Here is a 23,465-nt window from a genome sequence, read left to right as displayed (position 1 = left end):
CAAGCAAGAACGAGTTTTAATAAATATTTATGCCAGTTTATGTTCCACTGTGTGTCACGCACGCGTGCACGCGCACAGACGCCCAGTGTAACAGTGAAAGTGGCCAACGCGCAAGCGCGAGACTGGGAAACCATGGCGGATTCAGGAAGCGAGGATATAGCGGTGATTGGAAACACAGATCTGACTCCTTCAGAGTCGGAAAACAACTTAAAGAACACGGTAAAGTCCATAGCTGAATGTTTTTGTGCGGCGTGGCCGATAATGTGCTGTTTTGTAGATGTCGCGTGCGCGAGCGCGTGATCAGTGTTTTGCTTTGGCTCATGAATGGTCATGTCAATATCGCTAAAATATCAGCAGGTTCTGCGAAGACATTACATGAAATGCATACATGTTGTTGTTGTTTTTATTACAGTGTTTATGAATTCAAAGAATGAGGAATAAAAAAAATGCTCATATAAAGCCACACAAGTAGAAAGTTGCTTTACTTTATGCTGTCAATGAAGAGCATTTGCCACGTAACGTTAGTTTGTAAACACCCAGTATCTCATACACTGCCAGTCCGTATCCTTGTGTCAAAGTCTGTAGATTTTCGATATATCAACAAATAGATCGTGTTTACCGCTCCATACTTAGTTGAATTTATTTATGGGTTGATACATGAGACATGGCACAAAATATGTCCAACATCTGCTATTAGTTTTTAATTATAGCTACATTTACACTGAGAAAGTAATCAGAAATGATCACAGCAATGTTATTAACACAAATGTACAATTTAATTAGGTTTTCTTTTTATCAAAAGTACGATATTTTCACTCACTACAAAACAACCTGTCAGGATGGTGAAAATCACTGTGAAACCATCTTTTAGTCTCCATTTATTCATTAATTTATTGTATAGATTCATAATGAATATTTGTTTGTCACATCATTTTTTATTTATTTTTTTATCTGGTGGTGTTTCGTACTATTGTGATAATATATATGTTCATAATATTGTGAGAAAATGAAAGCAGGAGATTTCACCTGAACTCGTGAATACATTCCTCCTAATACCACCGGCTAACAATAGCGAGTACCCAGTCGTGGTTCAGGCCAAGAGGTATAAATTAAATACTCTTTGCTATTTTTATTATTATTATTATTATTATTTATTTTTTAAATTGGACAAGCCCCTATATAATAGATCAGTGATGTTATGTTTACTGGATATAAAACTGTTCTCGTCAACCCTTTCCATAAGATCTTCAAGCCAAGGTATAGACATATCATTATCTTCCAAAAAAATGTTCTTGTAGAAATATCTACAAGCGCATTCTCAACTATTTTAATATCTAAATCTCAACCTCAGTATCTAAAAGTGCCCTGAACCATTGTTTGCATTGCAAGTGTCGTAAGGATATTGTAGTGTTTTTGAACATTGTGATTCTCTGGACCGCAATTTACAGATGGTTGAAACAGGGACAAGTCTTCTGAAGAAGATGGAGATCAGTGTGGCTGAAGCAGAGAAGAGGACCGGGAAGAATGCCGTCAACATGCAGGAGACTTATACAGTGTATCTTATAGAGACGAGGTAAGACACTTTACTTTTCGCTTTCACAGTGCTACAACTCCTCATTAACGGTGAAATGTGTAATTTCACCAGAATTACAGAAGTAATGATTGTTGTTGTTGTTTTTTGGCTGTGTATTTTATAAATGCATGTTATAGATCTTTTCATAAACGAGTCATCTGTGCATATTTTTTTCATTTTTACCATAATTTTTAAACATAACTTGATCTTCCATTGAAATGGCAGACTTCTTTCTGATGCTCGACTGCAAGTTCACATTAAGGTTTGCCTCCATCCAGTCAACAATTGATGAATTATTCTATGCATATGGAGTTTCTGTTGACATAAACTACATTTATACTGTGGTTGAGCCTATACGAGACACAAGTATTAACTAAATACTTGTTATTTAAAGAAAACTAGTAGCCCCGTAAACCCTGCCTTGTCATGAGTATTATAGCTGTTCCTTTTGTGAGATAATAATGGTCAGGGGTTTGGATGCAGTCAGTTTACAGCTGGAATTATGTAGCTTCTAAAACTAATCTTTTTTTTTATCCATTGCATAAGATCAGTTTAAGTTATAATGTGCATTTTCTTCGTGAATGTGATAACCTACTTTAGATAAAGCAGGTTTACACATTGACTTTCTGACTGAACTATGCTCACATTGTACTAACTAAAAACATCAAAGATTCACAGCATAACTAGTCCAGCTCAGAAACTGTGGAAGCTACAGTAGACTGGTTCAGACCATCGGATTTACTCTCTTTAAATCCACTTCATACTTAAATGTTTACACTAGACCTTTTCTTCCTGTGCCTGGATCTGTCACTTTAACGTTCTTTCTACATCAAATAAAACAAAACAGAAGTATCCCATTGGAAAGGTAGTGACATGCAACAGAAGTGTCACTTTCACCTTTTGCTCTCACCCCCCGTCACCCCGCCAAGCTTTGCATTGGAAAGAGGGACGTGTCGTTCTGGAAAGGGTGATGAGTCAGCGCTTCAGGCAGATGTGCTTTGTCTGTGTTTCCAGCCGTGCCAAACACACACACTGGCCAGAGTGCAGTAACATATTATCACATGATTCAAAAACAATACTTAGTGGTCGAACTTATAAAATCACTGTCTGTAACCAAGACATTTTCAAACGTGTTTTTGGTATCGTCCTGTAACTGGAAAAGCATCCAGAACTAGATTTTAAAATTTTGTTAAGTAAATGATAACGGTGCTTGTGCATGCAACAAAAAAATTATCTTTAGTTTTTACATTACATCTATGCATTTGTCAGACTTTTTAATCGAAAACAACTTGCAATGCATTGAAGATTTAACCAGTGCATTCCCTGGGAATTGAACCCATGACCTTGGTGTTGCTAGCACCATGCCCTACAGTTTGAGCTGCTTTTTTTTGTGGTTGCTGGGGTGCAATGATATTATGATCTTTATGGCTCAGATCTCTTCTTCAGAATTATTCGCCTGTATTGTCCTTATTGTCCTGCAAGGAAGATCACAAGTTTGATTGCTTGGAAAAGTAATAGCATACAGTATGCACCTTTGTTCAGAAGGCCATATGAATCGAGGCATCATTCATGTCTGTAGCAGAAACGTTACGTGATAAGTTACATGCTCAGGGTTAAGGGTTTGTTGAAGCCCCTAACCTTAACAGTATATAAACAGTAGTAATAGTGATACTTGTGTTAGCATAAAAATTCTTGCCTATATTGAATCATGGTGATAACTAAACACTGCTGGATTGTTGCTTCTTCCCATAAAAGGAAGGATGTGTTTTTGTAAGGACCATGTGGAAGGCATACTGCATACGCAAACAGTGGGCTTTAGAGAGCAGTTTGGTGCCACTGATCTTGGGGAAAGTTGTACAGTCTGAGTGGAGAATGCCTACCAGCCAATCCTTACCTTCCTTGTGCTTTGATTTCATCATGGATTATTAGCGTGGAGCACATTATATGCTCCCATTTCTTCCCTGGAGGCCTCGGGAAGTTAAGCTCTTATTTCAAAGTCTCCCCGTTTTTCTTTTCCCTCCCCCAATGTACATTTCCTCTGTATCTCTGAATTCTTTTTGCATTTTTCCATCTGAATTATTGAGGGCTCCAACAATTTTCAATTTGAATTTAAAAAGTGTGATTTCCAGGCATGAAAAAGTCATGGATTACTTACGGTTTGTACTAAGCGGTAAAATATTTATGCCATTAAAAAAAACAATTATTAATTCATTTAAAATTAAGTTAATTAAAATGATGAATAATTAAATGCATTTACTGTATAGCCCATTTTGAAAGAAGTCTTTTATGCTTGCCAAGGCTGCATCTATTTGATGAAAAACACAATAAAAAATGGTAGTATTGTGAAATATAATTATAATTTAAAATACCTGTTTTCTGTTTAAATAAGTCATTTATTTCTTTGATTTTCAGCAGCTGTTACTCCAGTTTGCACATGATCCTTCAGAATCACTGCTGATTTTGTCCTCAAGAAGCTGATTTGGCGCTTATTGTTATCAGTGTTGAAAACTGTGATACATTTTTTGCATCATAGAATAGAAAGTTCAGAAGAACTTTAAGTATTTTTTTTAAACACACATATTCTGTTACATTCTAGATGTATTTCCTGTCACTTGATCAATTGAACACCAAATTGATCAATCATACATGCTGAGTAAAAAGTATTAATTTAACAAAATAACAATCTTGCTGAAAAAAAAAAAATAAATCTTAAGGCATATTATTTATGTATTTTACATTTGTTTTTTTGTTTTTTTAAATCTGTCGACCACTAAAAAGAAACATCTGGAAAAGTCATTGAAATTCATCGGTCAAAAAGTTGTGGGGTGCCTGATTATTTCACTGTAAGCAGAGGCGCCGTAATATGGGGGGGGGGGGATGATTCCAAGGGCCCTGATCAGAGGGGCAGCACAACGCGATCACGTGATTTCTCCCGGGGGAAATTTCTACTGATTCCCCCATCCCAAACCTTGAGTTAGGTTTAATTAATACGGGAGAGTTCATGTACATGCTCCTTCATTGCAGTGTGATTTAGTGGAGTTCTGTTTCTAAATTAGCAGCATTCATGGCTTTATGCACTGGGAATTCAGCAAGATTACACAGCGGTGTTAAACCTTTGGCATGTGTTTGAAAAGGCCCTTAAAATGACTACTTTCATAAACCAGAACCACAACTTGAAACCTCGTAGATCTCTGCTGTGTTTATTTCAGATTAGTTTTGTTTAAAAATGAGCTTAAACCAACCCCACATTTCATGACAGAAGTGTTTTTATTATTTTTTTAAAGAAGTGTATATACCAAACGTAACACTAATATTTTATTGAAATGCTATATCCACTTCTGACTGTATGTTAATTTGTTCTTTGTTTTCAGGCCAGTGGATGCTGCATCAGAAGGGACGAATCCTGTCCCAGATTCACTGTGGAGGCGTTACAGCGAGTTTGAGCTCCTTAGAAATTATTTGTTAGTCACCTATCCATTTTTAGTGGTTCCGCCATTGCCTGAAAAACGGGTATGCAAACAAGATGCCTTGGTTACTGCTGCTTGTAAATGTGATTTGCATTCATGCACTGTAACTTCATGCTTTTTGCAACAGGCTGAATTTGTTTGGCACAAGCTGTCAGCAGACAATATGGACCCTGACTTTGTGGAGAGGCGTAGGGTGGGACTAGAGAACTTCTTGCTCCGAGTGGCCTCACACCCAGTCCTGTCCAGTGACAAGATCTTCTATTCATTCCTCACTGAGGTAGAGAGTTCTTGCTAAAGCTGTCTGGACAAAGCAAAGGGTGCATCTAGTGGCATGCCACTCACACTTTGAAATAGACGTTCTATTTGCATCTTTGTTACTGACCGTTCCTTGTGTTCAAATCTTTTTATATGAACATTTTTAATTTATAATTAACTTAAACTTTAACTAAGTAAATTTAATTTCTATTTCTACCATGCTGTCAATTAAAAAAATGAAAATCAATTGACAGCCTAGTAGAAATAGAAACGAATTAAATAAATAATTGCATATACTATAACAATGAAAATGTTTTGCTGAAAAAATAACATTATCAAGGAAGACAAACAAAGTACAGATATTATAGATTATACGAAGTGGCTTTTTGAAGCCAATATTTTCTTTTTATTTCTATAACATACTCTACCATTCAAAAGTTGGGATCGGTGAGATTTTTAAATGTTTTTGAAAGTCTTTTTTTTTTTTTTTTTTTTTTGAGCGTAAATAGTGAAAACATTAGTATTGGCAAATAATATTACAATTTAAAATAACTGTTTTCTATTTAAGTATATTTTAAAATGTAATTTATTCATGTGATGGCAAAGCTGAATTTTCAGCAGCCATACTCCAGTCTTCAGTATCACATGTTCCTTCAGAAATCATTATAATATGCTAATTTGGTGCTCAAGAAACATTTCTTACTTATGTGTTTTTGTGTCGAAAACAGTTGTGCTGCTTAATATTTTTATGGAATCTGTGATGCATTTACAGTTTAATGCTGAATAATAAAAAATCGTACTGATCCCAAACTTTTGAACGGTACTGTAAGCTTTGGACCTACAGTTCAGCAATTCATGAATTTTTGTGAATTTAAATATTTGTTAAATTGACAGACCTAATGTCACTTTTACCATTTGAAAAGAAAAAATGATGTTTTAACTGCCATTTCATGCTGATAATGCACTTTGTCAGTGTCAGAAATTGCATCCTTTCTCTGCCCCACAGGAAAATGGTTGGAAGGAAACCGTGTTTGAGACAGGGTTTCAGGCGAAGGTATATCAGCACTTTCCAGTTCATTTGAGTTCATTCTCTCTTCTCTAACCACGACACTGTTATTTATATATTGCTCACCATAGGTCAGTATTCGCATGTTGATATGAGGCTGACTAAATATGTGTTGATTTCAAATAAAAGTTGTGTGAAGTAACTGAATTGCTACTGCGGTGAAGAATCTGTTATCAGTACGCTGTAGTTTATGTAAACGGGCACAGGAAGTCTGTTGAATCGTTCTGGATCAAACCCGAAAGAGCCACAGTGTTTTTTGTTAGTGTATATTATTGCCATATTGCAGTGTTTATCTGATCTCAGTCGTTTGAAAAGATTGTTGTAAGGAGTGCTTGTAATTTAGTTTTACACCATCTGAAAAAACAAAACCCAAACATCAGTCTGTCTGTCAACATTTGGCCTTTGTCATTCTTGCAGGCCGATTCAAGATTAAAGGCTTTAAATGCCACATTCAGAGTGAAGAATCCAGACAAGTAAGTAATTTTTTGCAAACCGTGTTACGCAGTGTCAGGAATTGCAGAAAGATATGGCTGTGCTGTTTGTTAACACTGAAACTAACCTTGACCCGTGTGTGTATGTGTGTGTGTGTGTGTTTTACAGGCGATTTGCAGACATGAAACACTACGGTGATGAGCTGCAGTCTGTTATTTCGCAGCTGCTGAGAGTTCGGGCGGTGAGTGTAAACAAAGTCAAGACAGCTGAATATGCAGCTCAATCTCTCAGGAAAAATTTCTTCCACTCCAACAAATGCCTAATTTAAGTGCTGTGTATATTAGGTGTTATTAGGGATAAAAATTGTAAGGAAAGCGATACTGTTGATTTCATTTGAATACTTTTGAGGAAGCACCCTTCTTTACTAAAGAAAAACTACGATTTTAGGCAACTTGTTTAATTATTTTCTAAATTAACTTTTATTGCATCAAAATTCTTCTGATTGTGTACATATCTGGTTGCATTAGAATCATAGAGTGATTCTAATAAAAATTAGCTGGTCTCTTTTTCTTTTTTTTTCTTCTTTTTTTTTTAATCATATATCTAATAATTTACTCATTTCTTTTAGAGAGCAGCTGATCGCCTGTATGGAGTCTACAAAGTGCATGGAAATTATGGAAGAGTCTTTAGGTAATGTTTCTTTGAAGGAATAGTTCACTCATATATGAATAATTTGCTTATGTGGAACACAAAAAGAGATGTTTTGCAGTATGTCCAGGCTCCTCTTCTCCATATAATGACTATGTTTATATGCATATCAATGTCTGATTATGTTTTGGTTAAGACTGTATTCCTGAACAAAGACTGTTAATAAGAAGTAATGTTTCTTTAGCTCCAAATCAGCTAATAAGAATGATTTCTGATGGATCATGTTGCACTGAAGACTGGAGTAAACTTTTAAATTGTAGTAATGTTTTACAGTATTACTGTTTTTACTATACTTTTATTCAGATAAATGCAACCTTGGTGAGCATGAGAGATAGTACATTTGTAAATTTGACATACTTAATCCCCCTTAATTTAACACTATTCTGTAATTAATCTGAATTTTTATGTGCATATAAATGTGGTCGGCATATAGCAACAGTATATATACGACCTGTGCATTATATTTCATGTCTTCTGAAACTATACAGTCATTGTGTGTGATGAATAGACCAGTTGCTCAAGATTTTTTTCTCACAGTACAATCAGTACACAGTTCAATCACAATTAAGTACCCTCATTTTGGAGGAGCCAGACATGTTTTATAACGTGCTCTGTAAATTGTTTTCGTGAGAAGCATTTTTGGGGTAAATCTTTTGGGCTGTGATTTTGTAGCTGCGGTCAGCTGCAGTGGTTCAATGTGAGTCTTTGTTTGTTTTGGACAGTGAGTGGAGTGCCATTGAGAAAGAGATGGGAGATGGGCTGCAGAGCGCCGGCCATCACATGGACGCGTGAGTTCACAGCACACGCAATGAGCCATTCTAATGTACCTTTATAGGATTAGTGCTGGATTTTATTGCAGCTGGTTTTGATTGTATTTCTCCTACCTGGGACGATCCTATTACCCTCTGAGAGCTCATTGAGGGACATGAAATATGAAGGTGCTGTATGATACACCTCATGACTCTCCCGTGATTCTACATGTGTGTGCTTCTGGTACTGAGCTGTAAAACACATTTGCCAGATTGATCTGGATCCTCTCAGATTTCCATTCACGGCACCCCTCATAACAAGTAGCCAGTAAGATGAGCCCTTGGGAGGCTCAGGTTTTAATTTGGCTGGCAGACTGCACTGTGAATCTCCAGGAGCCATGGCCAAAACGTTTAGTGGTCATTTTTTTTCAACGTTGATGATGATGATGATGTTGTGGGAGGGACGCTCTCGCGGTAGTGTCCTTAGTGAGTCTTTAACCAGCCCCTTTCGTTTCTATACTGGTTTTGTATTGCTGTCTATTCTGATTGATTCCAGATTGCTGTACTCGGCAGAAAGGTCAAAGGTCAGAGCCCAGTGCGCTGCCTGTCTGTCTCAGCACTGAAAGAAACAACCTGTCCATCATCAGCCCCTATTTGGCAGCTGTCAGACTGTTTTATGGATCATGTTGCTCACCTATTCCCAAAGTTCCTCAAAATACCCCAAACAGGCTCTGCTGTGGATTTGGCTTCAATTCCAAAGGCTCTTCATCTGATTTAGAGAGGATAACACTTGTAGTTTCTCCAGAAATGGCCAAAATATTCCTGATTTCATCAAAATATTCAAAATATCATGGTCTCAGTAAATATAAAAAGATATGGTTACTAGAAACTCAATGAAAAGTGTTTTATATATTAAAAAACGTGGTAATGCCTATTTTGGGTAATTCAGTGAGTTAAATAAAAAGTACTTTATATTATTTGTTTATTTAATCTTTTTATTTGGAACTTGAAAAGTTCAAAAAGATAAGATTATTTATGACAAAATATACTGAGTAAGACTCAGAGTTAAAAACATATGACTCAAAACAACTAATATTAAAAAACAGATGATTCTGACCTAAACATTCATAATTGGATTGGTTATGATCAGAGCTGTTATAAAATAGCCATTATTCAGTATTGATAAAAAAAAAAAAAAATCAGTAAGATTTAAAAAAAATAAAAATAAATGCAGCCTTCTCACCAAGGCTGCATTTATTTGGGGGGAAAAACAGCAACATTGTAAAATATCATTGCAATTTCAAATAACTGTTTTCTATTTTAATATTTAAAAAAGTAATTTATTTCTGTGATGGCAAATTTGAATAGAAAGTTCAAAAGAATTATTTGAAGTTGAAATCTTTTGTAACATTATGAAAGTCTTTACTGTCACTTTTAATCAATTTAATGCATCATTGCTGAAAACAAATATAGCATAAAGTAATTTTTTTATTTATTTATTTTTTTTAAATATCTTACTGACCTCAAACTTTTGAACAGTAGTGTACACATATCTGTGACCACATTAGGTGAAATTCATGTACATGTAATGTCAATTACCCTTTTGTATGTTACAGGTATGCTGCGTCCGTAGATGATATTCTAGAGGAAGAGGAGCATTATGCTGATCAGCTGAAGGAGTACCTTTTCTACGCAGATGCATTAAGGTACAATTTTCATTGCTGTTATGTTGCCTCATCTTAAAGGGATAGTTCACTCAAAATGAGAATTGTGGTCATTTATTTGCCTGAACTATTTTAAATGTGATCTGAAGCATACTAAACACAAGCTGTTACAACAGTGCGGTTGATTAGAAATGTACATGGGGCCCTGTTCTCACTGAACTCTTGAGAGCTGATAGCCCCCACTGGCTGATTAAGTTACTTTTGGTACAGTGTGAATACACACACTTCCATCAGTTCCCATTTTTCTTGAAAGTGATCACACTGCAGGGCATCTAGGCTTTCAGTTCAACAATTTCCCTGAGAAACAATGAGACGATCTGCTTTTATGATTGATTTTGCATATTTTGTGGTTTATGTGCTTTATCACAGGGCAGTGTGTAGGAAGCATGAACTGACACAGTATGAACTAGAGATGGCCGCCCTGGATCTGACCTCTAAGAAACAGCAGCGGGAGGAACTCGCCACAGGGGTCAGTGTCCATTTGACCACATAACTCAGAGATCGCAGAACTCCACATCACCCCTTTTTTGTCTGGAATGGGGGACTTTCCAGCAAGATTTATATAAACCAGGGCTCATGTCATATCAAAAGAATGAGGAAAAATATAGGGGAAAGAATTATTAAACACATAAAATATATAAAGCATTTATTTTCTGTTTTTCAATGTGTTTGATTTAAAAATATATACATTTTAATATAGTTGGATATAATGCAGCATTTACTTTTGTCCCACAGCCCTCAATCAAATTTGATTTTTGGTCCTTCATAGTAAAAGGTTTGGGCATCTCTGCTTTAAAACATGTTTGGGTTTGCATGTTTTTTTTTTTTTTGAAAATATTTTTAACAGTTTTATACAGTTAAAATTGTGTTTGCATGAATAGAGCCTGTAGAGAATTACCTCATTGGCACATTTAACATGTAAACATTTGAGCAGCACAAAAAGCCAACGACATACAAAAGACATTCTGACCCGATTGGCTGATATGAATAATTACTAGGCTCACTCGGCCAAAAAAATGGGAGTAAAAATGTCCATATTTCAGCTTTCTGCAAATAAACATGGGAGGAAGAGTGTGGCTTAGTGTGTCATTTACTTGTTTTTTTTTTTTTCCTTTCTTTCTGTGTAGACGATACGGACCTTCTCTCTGAAGGGAATGACTAGTAAACTGTTTGGACAAGAGACCCCAGAGCAGAGAGAGGCCAAGCTGAACATGCTGGAGACACAGATTGAAGAAGGAGAGGAACTGGTCAAAGAAAGAAACGCAGAATGCGAGTAAGCACTATTGCACTGTTCACGCACAACAACATTTATGTACTGCTGATGACGAAAAGCAATAAATGTTGTCAAAAAATTACTTAATTAGGTGGTTTATGAGCTGAGAAGCTTACTCAACAAAACTGCATTGCCGCCTTATTCTCTGTGGCAGTACAGAAATTATTAAATATACAGATATGCTCCAAATACACATTCTTTGCTCATATTGTTGCATCCTTGAGAAACTCCTCTAATATGGGTGAGTTGAACTCAAAAACAGGCTAATTATTCAGAGCATTCTTAAAAACATGTGACCCTGGACGACAAAACCAGTCTTAAGTGTCAATTTTTCAAAATTGAAATTTATACATAATCTGAAAGCTGAATAAATAAGCTTTCCATTGACGTATGGTTTGTTAGGATCGGACAATATTTGGCCGAGATACAACTATTTGAAAATCTGGAATCTGAGGGTGCAAAACAATCTAAATACTGAGAAAATCGCCTTTAAATTTGTCCAAATGAAGTTAATAGCAATGAATATTACTAATCAAAAATGAAGTTTTTATACATTTTTGGTAAGAAATTTACAAAATATCTTCATGGAACATGATCTTTACTTAATATCCTAATGATTTTTGGCATAAAAGAAAAATTGATAATTTTGACCCATACAGTGTATTTTTGGCTATTGCTACAAATATACCCCAGCGACTTAAGACTGGTTTTGTGGTCCAGGGTCACATATATAGATTTGAGGATATAACCATTCATGTCAAGCTTCATTTGAGTGATTATTTCACACAAAGAATCTTTGTCTGTTTTTGTAGCGAGTTTGTGAAAAGTGCATGGGTGGACATTGAGAGGTTTAAAGAGCAGAAAGACCACGATCTCAGAGAGGCTCTCATCAGCTATGCCATCATGCAGATCAGCATGTGCAAAAAAGTGAGTAGCATCAAAATTTGTCATTACAAAACAATCAAAACACCAGTCTTTACGGATTAGACACAAGGGAGAAGTGGCATACTTGTATTAAAAAATAAGCATGTTTTGTTTTTAGGGAATTCAAGTGTGGAACAACGCTAAAGAGTGCTTCAGTAAGATGTGAGGGTTCCAGCCATGACAACCAGAACACCAGGAGGCCTTGGAGATGTCAATCCAGAAAAGCACACACTCCTAGAGACTGACCTTGGGGACTAAAGTCTTCCTCTCAATCCTAAATATTTGTCAGCCTCTTTCTCCAGGTGCTCTGGTGTAAATAGGTATCAATTACACTAGTTTAAGAGTCCAAATAATGAAAGAATGGGGTGCTGTTTTATTTATTTCCATGTTCACAAGCCAGATTTTAGACCTGGTTACTTTTGTTACTGCACTAATTTTACCTACACAAGAGTTTGTGAAGGTAACGGACAATTCTTAACACTTCAGACAGAAACAAAAGAATGAGTTAATTAGTATTGATTAATTTTGAACTATGGAATCACTTCTTTGTAATTGGTTTATTTCTTTTCCTTTATGCTTTTTGATGCCAAAATGTGAGTTAAAAATAAATCATTCCTTTTTTTCTACTTTCTACTTAAAAGCACAGATTAAAACTGTCAAGGCAAAATGAGAGGGTGGGTTTTCTTAGTGAATTCAGCAGTTCCATTTTTATTGTACCCCACACCCCTCCTCATAATGGTGGTCTTGCACATCTGGAACGTGTCCAGTTGCTGTGGAACATGCAAAATGATCTTTATCACCTGGCGCAGAGGACACCAAAAGTCAGATTTCTTATGAAAGGAAAGTAACTTGTCTTATTCGCATGCAAACTAAATTTGCCCTGACGCCCATACAGCAAACAAAGTGGCACAAGTTCATCATAATATGCTGGTCTGTCACTTTTCTCCACATTCAGCCATAAAAACATAAGCTGTTTATTACCACTGATCCCCTCCCTTTATATGGTTCAGTTCATCTGAGAAATATTAATATGCTGTTTATGTCCTATTCAAGACTTAACTCTGCATATTTTCTTTGTTGCCTCAGCTTTCACTATGAATGCCATATTTGTCATCTGTTATGATGAGTGGGTGGGTCAGTGTTTTGATATAAATCTGGCTGAAGGAATACGAAGGTCACAGGAAAGGCAGGATATAATAATTTCCTCATTTTAGAGCTGCATGTGTAACTCAGCCTGACCCCTGGTCATTCGGTTCTTTCTTTTTTTTTTGGTTTAAAGTGGGGCAGAGAAAACCTTTTTGTATATATACTGTTAAAATCATTGTGTAACACTAATGGTAATAATAATAAAAAAAAAAATACCATTATCATTTGGCTTGTGTTTTCATATGTTTACGGAGTTCATTTTGATTGTATTTCAATGTATATGAAATTGCTTGAGGCATAAATACACTGTGTATGAGAATGCTTATGTATATCAGGGAATTACATAACCATATATATTTAAAAGTTTAATCAAGTTTAAATCTGTCAAGTATTTTAACACTGAAAAAGAATACATCCTGTAACATGAGCTGTATACTGGTAAAAAGAGTGCATTTCTTTAAACTGATCAATTGTAGTAATCTCTACAGCCTTTCAGCCATTTTCTCAGGAAGAATCTCCATTTGTTTCTGGGTTGTAATGCTTCCCTCTTGTGGTGTGTTATACTTATGAACAAATTTTATAACCAAAGCCTTTGATATGACAGTGTGCTTTTTTTTTTAACCAGTTAAATATCTTATCAAACAGAGCCAAAATTAGAAATGAATGTTTTTATATTTAAGTGCCACTATTTGACCCGTTCAAGTTGTTTTTAGGGCAGTGGTTCGCTACTTTTTTGACTTAATTATTCAAAGGCTATATTTAACGATCCTTCATATTGGATATATTTTCTGTGGTATTTCTCTTGTAATTATGTCACTGGTTTAATTAACACTGGTTGTTTTTAACTTTTTTATTAACAGAAACTGGGAGTTTTTTTTATGTTTAATTAATATTGTTTTCAACAACAACAACAAAAAAAAGTTATTGAGAGGAATTGTTTTGTTTTTGTGTATTTAGCATTTAATTCATTTTATTTATTTATTATTATTATTTTTACATAAATCATTTTAGGTTATCCCCATGGAAGTTATTTTAGGGGCTTTTAACCTTTGAGGGTCTGTTTCTATTTCCGTTTTCACGTGCATCATTTTGAAAAATAACTAATTAAAAATATCTTAAAATGACTTGTCAAGTCATTAAAATAAATGTACAATCTGAGATAATCAGACTATAAAATGCGATATGCGTATGTAGATAGACCTGAAATAAAGTATAATTAAAATATAACAGATGTTACAAATGTATTTATATAAAAAGTATTTATTTATATATTATTTAAATTTAGTCTGCACAACCAAAAGTCTCTGACCAATGATAATTCTATTATGAGTCTTGAAAGAGTTCTCGAGAGAAATCTTGGTAACACTGATTATGAATACATCAATTAATATAACATCTCACATAGTTCTCTATTATTAGCTACACTTATTAAATATATATATTTCAAACAGTAAGAAAACACGTCCTGTCACTGAGGCTCATTAGAGCGGGCCCGTTGCGATCCCACAATGCACCGCTGCGCAGCTGCAGATGGAATGTAGCTCGCTAGCCTCTCATGCTAGCCGCAGCATCGCAGTAAAGTTTGACAAACACATCATGAGCGGCTCGAACCCGCCGCCAGCGCTGCACTGAAGACACATGCGGTATGTATGCTCTTCATCTGCGAGGCTCTTCGTTACAATCAGCCGTGAAAATGTTTGCAGTCCGGCCTCTGTGCGCGTGGTGAAACGGGAGCATAGAGATGGAGATCAGGCCGATTTTAAACAACATTCATATATTAAAATACATCAAAGTCATTATTAAAATACAGTAGTCTTACTAAGCTCAAGTCAAATTAAATGCGCAGCTGTATCTCTGACAGTGGCAACAGGCAGCCAGTGTTGTGCTTGAGTGTCAACACAGTCATGTATTTTCAGTTTATTTTTTAGTTTATGCACATCAGCATTATTAAGTTTGTATACATAGAGATTAAAACACTTGTCTTTGGCCGTTTTACTTCTTAATCATATGTTGATTCACTTAATATGCGGGTTGTATTTAGTGTAGGTTGATTGAAATGTCATATATAACTGGACTTCTACAATGTCTATGCATATGGAATTATTCCTTTTTTTTTTCTTTACCTCTAATGTAATTTTTGCTTTGCTACAGTCAGGATTGTCTTGCTCACTGGGTGCATTAAGGGAAAATTATCTGTAGAGATGCTTTGAAACAATATTGTGAAAATGCTATAAAATAAGATTGATATGACAGTCTCATCTGTTATGAGAATACTGCAGGATGCCAATCAGCTCATATGCCTTAGTAGAATAAGAGAATAATTTTGTAAAGGTCATCCTGGGTTAATAATTATACAATACAGATTGTTTCAGATTGCCTTAGAACAGATTCACAGTATGTGAAATATCTACAGAAGAAAAAATGTCATTATTCATCTTGGTTCTGTTCAGTAACAACGTCAGTGTTGCAAAGTTCACAAGTTATTGTGAAACTACTTACATTTCAGCTATAAAATAGCTTTACAGCTGACAGTAGTCATTATTGAGCAAGGTTTTTGTATTTTTATTTAATAGTGTCATTACATTTAAATTGATAAGAGTTTCAGAATATAAATAAATAATAAGCCTCATTAAACCAGTGAGAAGTTATGTATTGCAATCCATTTTAAATCGGTTCTTCATACTGAGATGTAGAAGCATGAATCTGACATGAAAAGGCATGAATGCATCCTTATTAAATCAGTTTATGCTCCAGTAGCAATTCTGACAATGTCTGTTCGAGACTTGTCAAGTCAGATCGAGTTTAATGTCATTTTCCTCTGCCTAGCAGGTGATGAAAATTATTTTTGTTTTATTGTGCACATAGGCTAGAAGCACATTGAAGCACAAGATGCTCTTTTGACCTCATATCATGCTGGAGAACATGGATCATCAGGTTTTGCTCCTGCTTAAACTCAAGCTTGTTGTTTCTCTCAGCCAGGTCGACGGAGAGGAAGTGCTGTGAACGCAACTGCTGATCGAAATCCTTATGTTGGTCCTGTCTCTTCCTGTAGCTTCAGCTCAACTGCTTAGCGTTCAGCGATGAACATTGATGACAAGCTGGAGGGGATGCTTATGAAATGTAGCCCTGTGGGGCTTCACCACTCATCCAGAGGTCTGGGACCCTCAAGGGTGGACGGGAGAGGAAGAAGAGGCAGTTTGGATATGACACTTGGGGAACGGAGCTTGGCAAATCATCCCCTTTTGGCAGAGGATGATGATGATGAAGATGATGATGAAGACCTGGCAGGTGGAGGCCTGACCTCGCATGATCTGATATCCCAGGATGACCTGATGGTTCACGAGGAGACTGTGAAAAATGACGGACAGGATGAAGCAGCTTTCTCACAGCGAATCTCCCATAAATTACACTATACACTCAATATGCCAGTAAGTGTACAGCTGTTTGGGCTGATTAAGAGCTAATTACTGCAGCGCTTTAACACTATTATTTATTTTATTTATGTAAGTTCCAACAACCTTGTCAGTGAACCACACACACACACACAAAAAAAAAAAAACTGAGTAAATACTGGGTAAAGAAAGTGTGCATTTCTTTTCTGCACATTTGCGCAAATCCAATATGTCAGAATTAAACTGTATTATAGCTATATTATCGTAATAAATGTATAAAAATATATTATTATAAAATTATGTATGTAATAAGTGTACTGTAACTGAGAAATTCAGTAAATGAATTGAATTAATGATTTTTGTTTTTTTGTTACTTTTGTTAGGTAAATATAAAGCAGGAGATGAAAGTGCCAGACTCATTGATTCTGAATAAAAAGGAGAAGAAACCGGGGAGGGACCCATCTGACTGTCACAAAAAGAAGAAGAGAAAGCAGCGCTCGCCTGCAAAGGTTTACTATAATGCATCAGAGATGCCGCTGATAAAATACCATTATGCTTTAAAATACCAATTCTCTAAGTGAGAGACACTTTACAGTGCAAAGCAGTGGTGGTAAAATAATTTAAAGTTTAATGTGAGTTTGAAAGTGTCCTGAAATTGCTTATTTTGTCTACTTGCTTTTTATATATTATTTGATTTATTTCAAGGCTGCCTTCCTACTGAAATGATTGTTTTTACTCATAGAAATGTTATGTTAAAAACTTCGATGCACATCTGTGAGTAAGCTGAACTGACATTTATCATGCCCTTTTATGGTATTGGTTAGCCAGGACATAAAGTATTATGACTACTCTGGAGTTATGATGCTCTAAAGAAGCACAGGCATGAAAGTTAAGGTAGTTTTGAACTAGCTATATTTCCTCCATCTTGTTAGATTCTCACCATTAATGAAGACGGCTCCCTTGGGCACCAGAACCCAAAATCTCATGTCTGTGAGCACTGCAATGCTGCTTTTCGGACAAACTACCATTTGCAAAGACATGTCTTCATTCACACAGGTGGGTGGTGTAATGTGTTTTGGGAATAATTGTCATATAAAAGAACAAAACTGTGAACAAAAATGCATGTTTTTATTTTATTTTTGCAGGTGAAAAGCCTTTTCAGTGCAATCAGTGTGACATGCGCTTTATTCAGAAGTACCTGCTTCAGAGACATGAGAAGATCCACACAGGTGAGCAGAAAGGGATTAAAACCATTACACCAGTGGAAGAAAAAGAAGTGACATTTAGATTTCTCTTCAAGGTGTTGTAAGATATGTTCTTTAAGAATGTACAGTACAGAGAATGTACAGAAATCTTCAAAGTCAATGATCCATTTATAATTGTAGTCCATTGCAAGCCACTTTTTTTGTGGTACATCTTTATGCTCTGAGAAAGCAAGTCTAGGGTCAAAGCCTAGTTTTTTCCATCAAGTCTTGGCAGGGAAATGTAGGCCTACTTGACTTGCCTAAATTGTTCTTTATATCGTTCATAATCGCCTGTCATGTCTCCCCTTTAGGAGAAAAACCTTTTCGCTGTGATGAGTGTGGAATGAAATTTATTCAGAAATACCACATGGAGAGACATAAGAGGACACACAGCGGGGAAAAGCCTTACCAGTGTGACTATTGCCATCAGGTATGCGCAGTTCAAAGCAGATCATATTTGATTCTGTGCAATTAAAATGTTAGCATGCATTATACAGTATGAAACATGATGTATACTTTTCCCAACAGTTTTTTTCCAGAACTGACAGAGTACTAAAGCACAGACGAATGTGCCATGAGAATAAGGACAGGAAGGTGCAGAAAGCAGTTGCCAAAGATGGCCCTCTTCGCACCTCAGAGAGCTTGGGCTTCTCTTTTCCTGCCAAGGAATGCACGCTTCCCAAGAAGAAACGTCAGAAGACCTCTGATAAAAGTCGGGTTGCGCTTATAAGTCCAGCTGTTGACAAAGTGGTTGAAGCTGGTAACGAGGAGAAGACGGAAGGCCAACTGGCCAAAAGTGAGTGTCTTCCTCTTTACACGGTAGACACCAAGGTCAAGGACGAGTATGTTGTGACAGATTATTCCGTTGAGCTCCCTGATTCCCCGCCTGGGAACAGGCATCTTGCAGGGGAGGAGTCTAATGACGAGATCATCAGTCCTCCAAAACTAGTGCTGAAGAAAATCGCCAGCAGAAGAGGTTTGAAACCGCAAGCCCTAGAACAGCCCCAGAGCCTCTCACCCTTGTCCTCATTCGAAGAGAGCAAAGTAACGAGATACACGTTTGAAATTGTGGACAACAAAGGCCTCTTGGATGTCGAGACCAATCCTGACATGGAGTCTGTTGACGCCCTACAAGGAGGACAAACGAAACCAACTGGGAGCAGCACAAATTACGACGACGCCATGCAGTTTCTCAAGAAGAAGCGATACCTTCAGGCGGCAAACACTAGTCGAGACTATGCACTTAACGTGAGCAGCATCGTGTCGCAGCCTTCTGTCACTCAGGCAGCTGTATCGAGCGTCATCGATGAGACCGTTCCCGCCACGATCCTCTCTGAAACTCAGACGCTGAATGTGGAGATCAAGTCCAGTAACGAGAAGAACGTCCTTCCAGATGAGGTCCTGCAGACGCTTCTCGATCACTACTCCAATAAGGCTAATGGGCAAGCAGAGATTTCCTTCAGTGTGGCGGACACCGAGGTCACATCCAGCATCTCCATCAACTCTTCAGATGAAAGCAGCCCCACCGAGACTTTGGGAACCAGCTCACAAGCACCCCCGGCCGAGAAGGCCAGCCTTCTACAGGAGTACTCCAAGTTTCTCCAGCAAGCACTGGAAAGGACCAGTCAGAACGACACCTACCTGAACAACCAGAGTCTTACGTTTGTAAATGACAGTGCCAGTCTTGCTGGCCAGCCTTTGTTTTCTACGGAGAAGCAGTTCACCTCCCCATCCCGGTTCAGACCGAGCATGAACTCGCCGTTGAGATCCACCTTGGAGAAGCCTAACTTTAGCCTTTTAGTAGATTCCCAACACTCCTTCTCCTTTTCAGGTGACGAGACAAACCCTTCCTCAGTTTCACCAACGGAGGACTTCCTCGATCAAGTGACCTCTCCCAAAAAAACAGATGCACAAAGCATTAGTCAGACATTTCAGATTGCTACTTTTGACCAGAACTTTCGATCTCAATTCCCAAGCTCTCGATCTGGAATATCTTCACAGTTTAGCATTGCCAGTGGACAAGTTAGCCTGAGAGGTCATGGAGGAACGGACTTCCCAGAGTTCTCTCTTGTTAGTGAAACAAGAACTCAACTAACTTCATCTCCAGATGCTACAAGCAGCCAAACCTTTGGCTAAACAGGAGCTTTTAATGATTTAAAGCATTTTAAAGGCACTTTATAGTTCTGTCTGTGAAGGCAATGTGATCTCTGTGCAAATACTTATGATTTTCCATCTTTAAACAATCACGCATGTGCGAGAATCAAAAGGAGCAGAGTGATGCACGCATTAGATTTTATTATCAGACTATGGGATGCTCTTTGTCATTGCATTATTTGTGTATTACACATGTAGTGCTTGGGACAAACACACTATGGCTTGCCAAATTAGCTAGCCCGTGTGTTCTAAAATTAAGAATTCAAGCTACTACAACAATACTATTGTAGTAGTCTAAGTTATAGGGTCAACGTAGCTTCCCCGAGAGAAAGCTATACAAAGATCAATTCTGATTCGGCCTCTTGTTAGCATTCAGTTCTTTTGCTGGAACATCAGGCTCAACGGACTGACCTAATAATGTAGGTCTATAGAAACTACTCTAGCCTAGCATTACAATCAATTTTTGTATTTTGTAACATGTTGTCTGGAGAGGTACTAAAAGGACCTTACTTTAATGCCCTAGACTTGAGTAAGGCACTTTGTGATTGATGTACTGCAAGTCACTTTTGTTTAAAAAATGAGTAACATTTTTCACACCCCTGTCATTGTAAGCTAATTTGTGGATTTAATCTTTTTGTGCATTTAATTACTTGTTGGAATGGTTTTTATATATATTTGCATTCTCTGCTCCCGTAAAGAATCTCTCCAAGACACATTTTGTTTAGAGCAGTCTGCAGGTATTGTCATACTGAATTTGTATGGACCTAGCCCATAATTTTATATAATGAGATTATATAATCATGAAATATTTTTGCACATTTCTCCTAAGGTTATTGGATCAAAAAATAGATATTCTCATGCTCCTTCTGTGGGAATCAGTACATTTTTGTTAGAGTCAGATATAGGTGCACATGGGGAGCAAGGCATCTATAGAGGGTTTGTTTTCACATATCCCACATTTGGAGATGCAGTTGTCCAGGGCAACGGCACTAACAGGTATGCACCTCTTCATTTGCCATCATTGTGCCTGACTCAGTGGTTAGTTCAGACTTACAACAGTCAAAATACAATACTTTGTATTGTAAAAAAGTGCACATTTCACCACTTTGGTTTCCTTAAGATGATTTCATTTGTTGACCGTCTGTTTTCTCCAGTTTCCAGATGCACTCAAGATCTGATAAACATTACCCTTTAAATAGCACTTTCAGCTTGTGGGCAGTTTTTTTTTTTTTTTTAAGCACTTTTTAATTACCACCTTCCGTCTACATAATGTACACATTCAAAAATCTGATATAATCTATATCGGTGTTGAGTGAAATCAAGAAAGGTGATTTAAGAATGTATGGTCTGAGATCATATTTTTATGCTTTTTCTTTGTCTGAAAAACACCCCATCCATTAGCAAATATGTCTTTGGATCAGTTTCACTTGCTGTTACTTATTGGATTAATATAGAACAAAAAATAAAGTGTAATGTTTGGTAAAGTTGTACTAATATGTATATGTACACATTTGTTAATTGCACATCTCTTATTGTTAGCTTAATAACTAATCATGTAAATTATAAGCTTTGTTTCTGTTCTCTCAGATTTTTTATGGAAATTTACCTGCTTGCCCCAAAACTGTATCTTGATTAATCATCGCTTTATGATTTATATGATTTCATAGTATCATGCCAAACTGTACACTCATTTCTTTGTAAATCACTTTTAAAAACATTCTTATGTAAATTGTTTAATGGTTTTATAAACAATTTACATACAAATTCGCTCTGCTTATGTTTCGTGAATGAGGCCCATTAAGAGCAGTCCTGTGTGTATTTTTTTTTTTTCATGGTCCGTATGTTCTGGGTGTCAAAGACATTTTACTGTTTTTGATTGCGGTCTATTATATGTGTGCCTAGACATTCCTTTACTGTCCCTTTATTTTTACATGTTGTAAATAGGTTGTATATTTTAAGTTGTGCATTTTGCTGTGCACGTTTCTTGGAGTGTAGAGAGAGTGCAACATGATTTAATATTTGCTAACATTTTGGTTTACTCATTCCCTGATGACTTTCAGCACAACTTTTGTGATAAAATCATGTTTGTGTTCTTGGTTGTAAAATTACAAATGTACTGTCCTCTAAGAATGGCCTCTGAATGCAGTTTTAATAATTACAATTTGATTAAACCTTGTATGGATCTCATACACCCTCAGAGGATGAGTTTTTAGGATGTTATTTATCATTTCAATATCATGTGATATCTGCATTATAAATATTTAATCAATAATTACTGCTACAGATGCTCCAGAAACTGGTGAAAGTGAAATGATAATTTGATGGAAGACCTTAATGTCTTTTTTTTGCTTTATTTCCTTTTAGTAAATTGTGCGGTTTGTTTGTAAGCTCAATTGCTGTTGGTAAAAGGTCATATCCATTTAGACACATGACTGTTGTCCTTCTTTATTGATTGGGTATTTTGAGCATCAGTCTCATCTGGTTTTACTGACGGTGTTTTTTTTTCAAGCTTAATTTGAGTGAAAAACTGAATGGTTTATGTAGTAGGAGAGCTCTTCTGAATAGTTTTAGACATTTAATTTTATTGGGGAGTGCATGTCCTCTGACTGTCTCTGTACACTGGTTATATTTTTATATGTATCCATTTTATTGTAGCCGAATTATTTCCATAGAACATACTTTAATGCAATACTTTGCCTAAGACATGGGGAAGAAGTTCTGATTGGATGTTTTTGATTGCGTGCCTCTTGTTGTGTAATATTAAATTTCCAAATACATCAAGTTGTTGAGTGCTTTTTTCATGTGTCACGATCACTCATCACAGGAATGGGTGGCCCCTGCCACCTTAGTATAAGCACTACTGTATGTGAATCTCATGAAACCAAACGTCTAGTTCATTTTCAACAAAAATCAAGATTTTTTTTTTTTTTTTTTTTGTCTAAAGTAAATGAAGCCTGCCTTTATGACCATTAACATTTTTTGCATTGTGATTGCATATATATATATATACAATTAAGCATATTTCTCCCAATTCTCTTTCATCTCCAAAATCTCAGTCATGTCAAAAAGTATATGTAAATTATTCACAGGGATTTCTATGGTTTAGTTAAAAACTCGTAGTCCTAAACAGGATTCTCTTAAAAAATGTTTTACATTTTTTTTATTTTTTTTTTTACTTTAAATCTATGGGTTTAAATGCACCCTGAGAACTGACAAAAAGTAGACGGGTTGAAAATATGGCTTTAAATCGTGTATGGTTGACACTGACACATGACCATAACTAGCCTAATTTGCATAAAAGTAGGCTATCTTAAAATAATTTTAATTTGACTTTACATCATAAATGTTCACTAGTTGG

General features: G+C 36.3%; 2 protein-coding genes across 3 annotated transcripts; both read left to right on the top strand.

Annotated features, from left to right (window-relative positions):
• The first annotated feature begins 61 nt into the window (after nt 1–61).
• Nucleotides 62–13,541, top strand: snx4 (sorting nexin 4). The gene is made up of 14 exons (XM_058787989.1): nt 62–219; nt 1,449–1,573; nt 4,945–5,083; nt 5,168–5,317; nt 6,302–6,349; nt 6,779–6,834; nt 6,962–7,034; nt 7,422–7,483; nt 8,224–8,289; nt 9,867–9,956; nt 10,344–10,443; nt 11,102–11,247; nt 12,060–12,174; nt 12,290–13,541. The coding sequence occupies exons 1-14, from the start codon at nt 133–135 to the stop codon at nt 12,335–12,337; spliced, it is 1,305 nt and encodes a 434-aa protein (XP_058643972.1). The 5' UTR covers nt 62–132; the 3' UTR covers nt 12,338–13,541.
• Nucleotides 13,542–14,829: 1,288 nt separating this feature from the next.
• Nucleotides 14,830–22,872, top strand: znf148 (zinc finger protein 148). Of its 2 annotated transcripts, none has more exons than XM_058788037.1 (7): nt 14,830–14,960; nt 16,297–16,745; nt 17,093–17,218; nt 17,642–17,765; nt 17,855–17,938; nt 18,265–18,383; nt 18,482–22,872. In XM_058788037.1, exons 2-7 carry the CDS (start codon nt 16,398–16,400, stop codon nt 20,087–20,089), a joined length of 2,409 nt encoding a protein of 802 aa, XP_058644020.1. In that variant the 5' UTR covers nt 14,830–14,960; nt 16,297–16,397; the 3' UTR covers nt 20,090–22,872. The 2 variants fall into 2 exon arrangements, with proteins under 2 accessions (XP_058644020.1, XP_058644019.1); XM_058788036.1 differs by having other exon boundaries at nt 14,832–14,960; nt 16,293–16,745.
• The last annotated feature ends 593 nt before the right edge of the window (nt 22,873–23,465 follow it).

This window comes from Onychostoma macrolepis, chromosome 09 (assembly GCF_012432095.1).
Source record: "Onychostoma macrolepis isolate SWU-2019 chromosome 09, ASM1243209v1, whole genome shotgun sequence".
NCBI classification, from domain to species: domain Eukaryota; kingdom Metazoa; phylum Chordata; class Actinopteri; order Cypriniformes; family Cyprinidae; genus Onychostoma; species Onychostoma macrolepis.
This window is presented reverse-complemented; position numbering and strand designations above follow the sequence as displayed.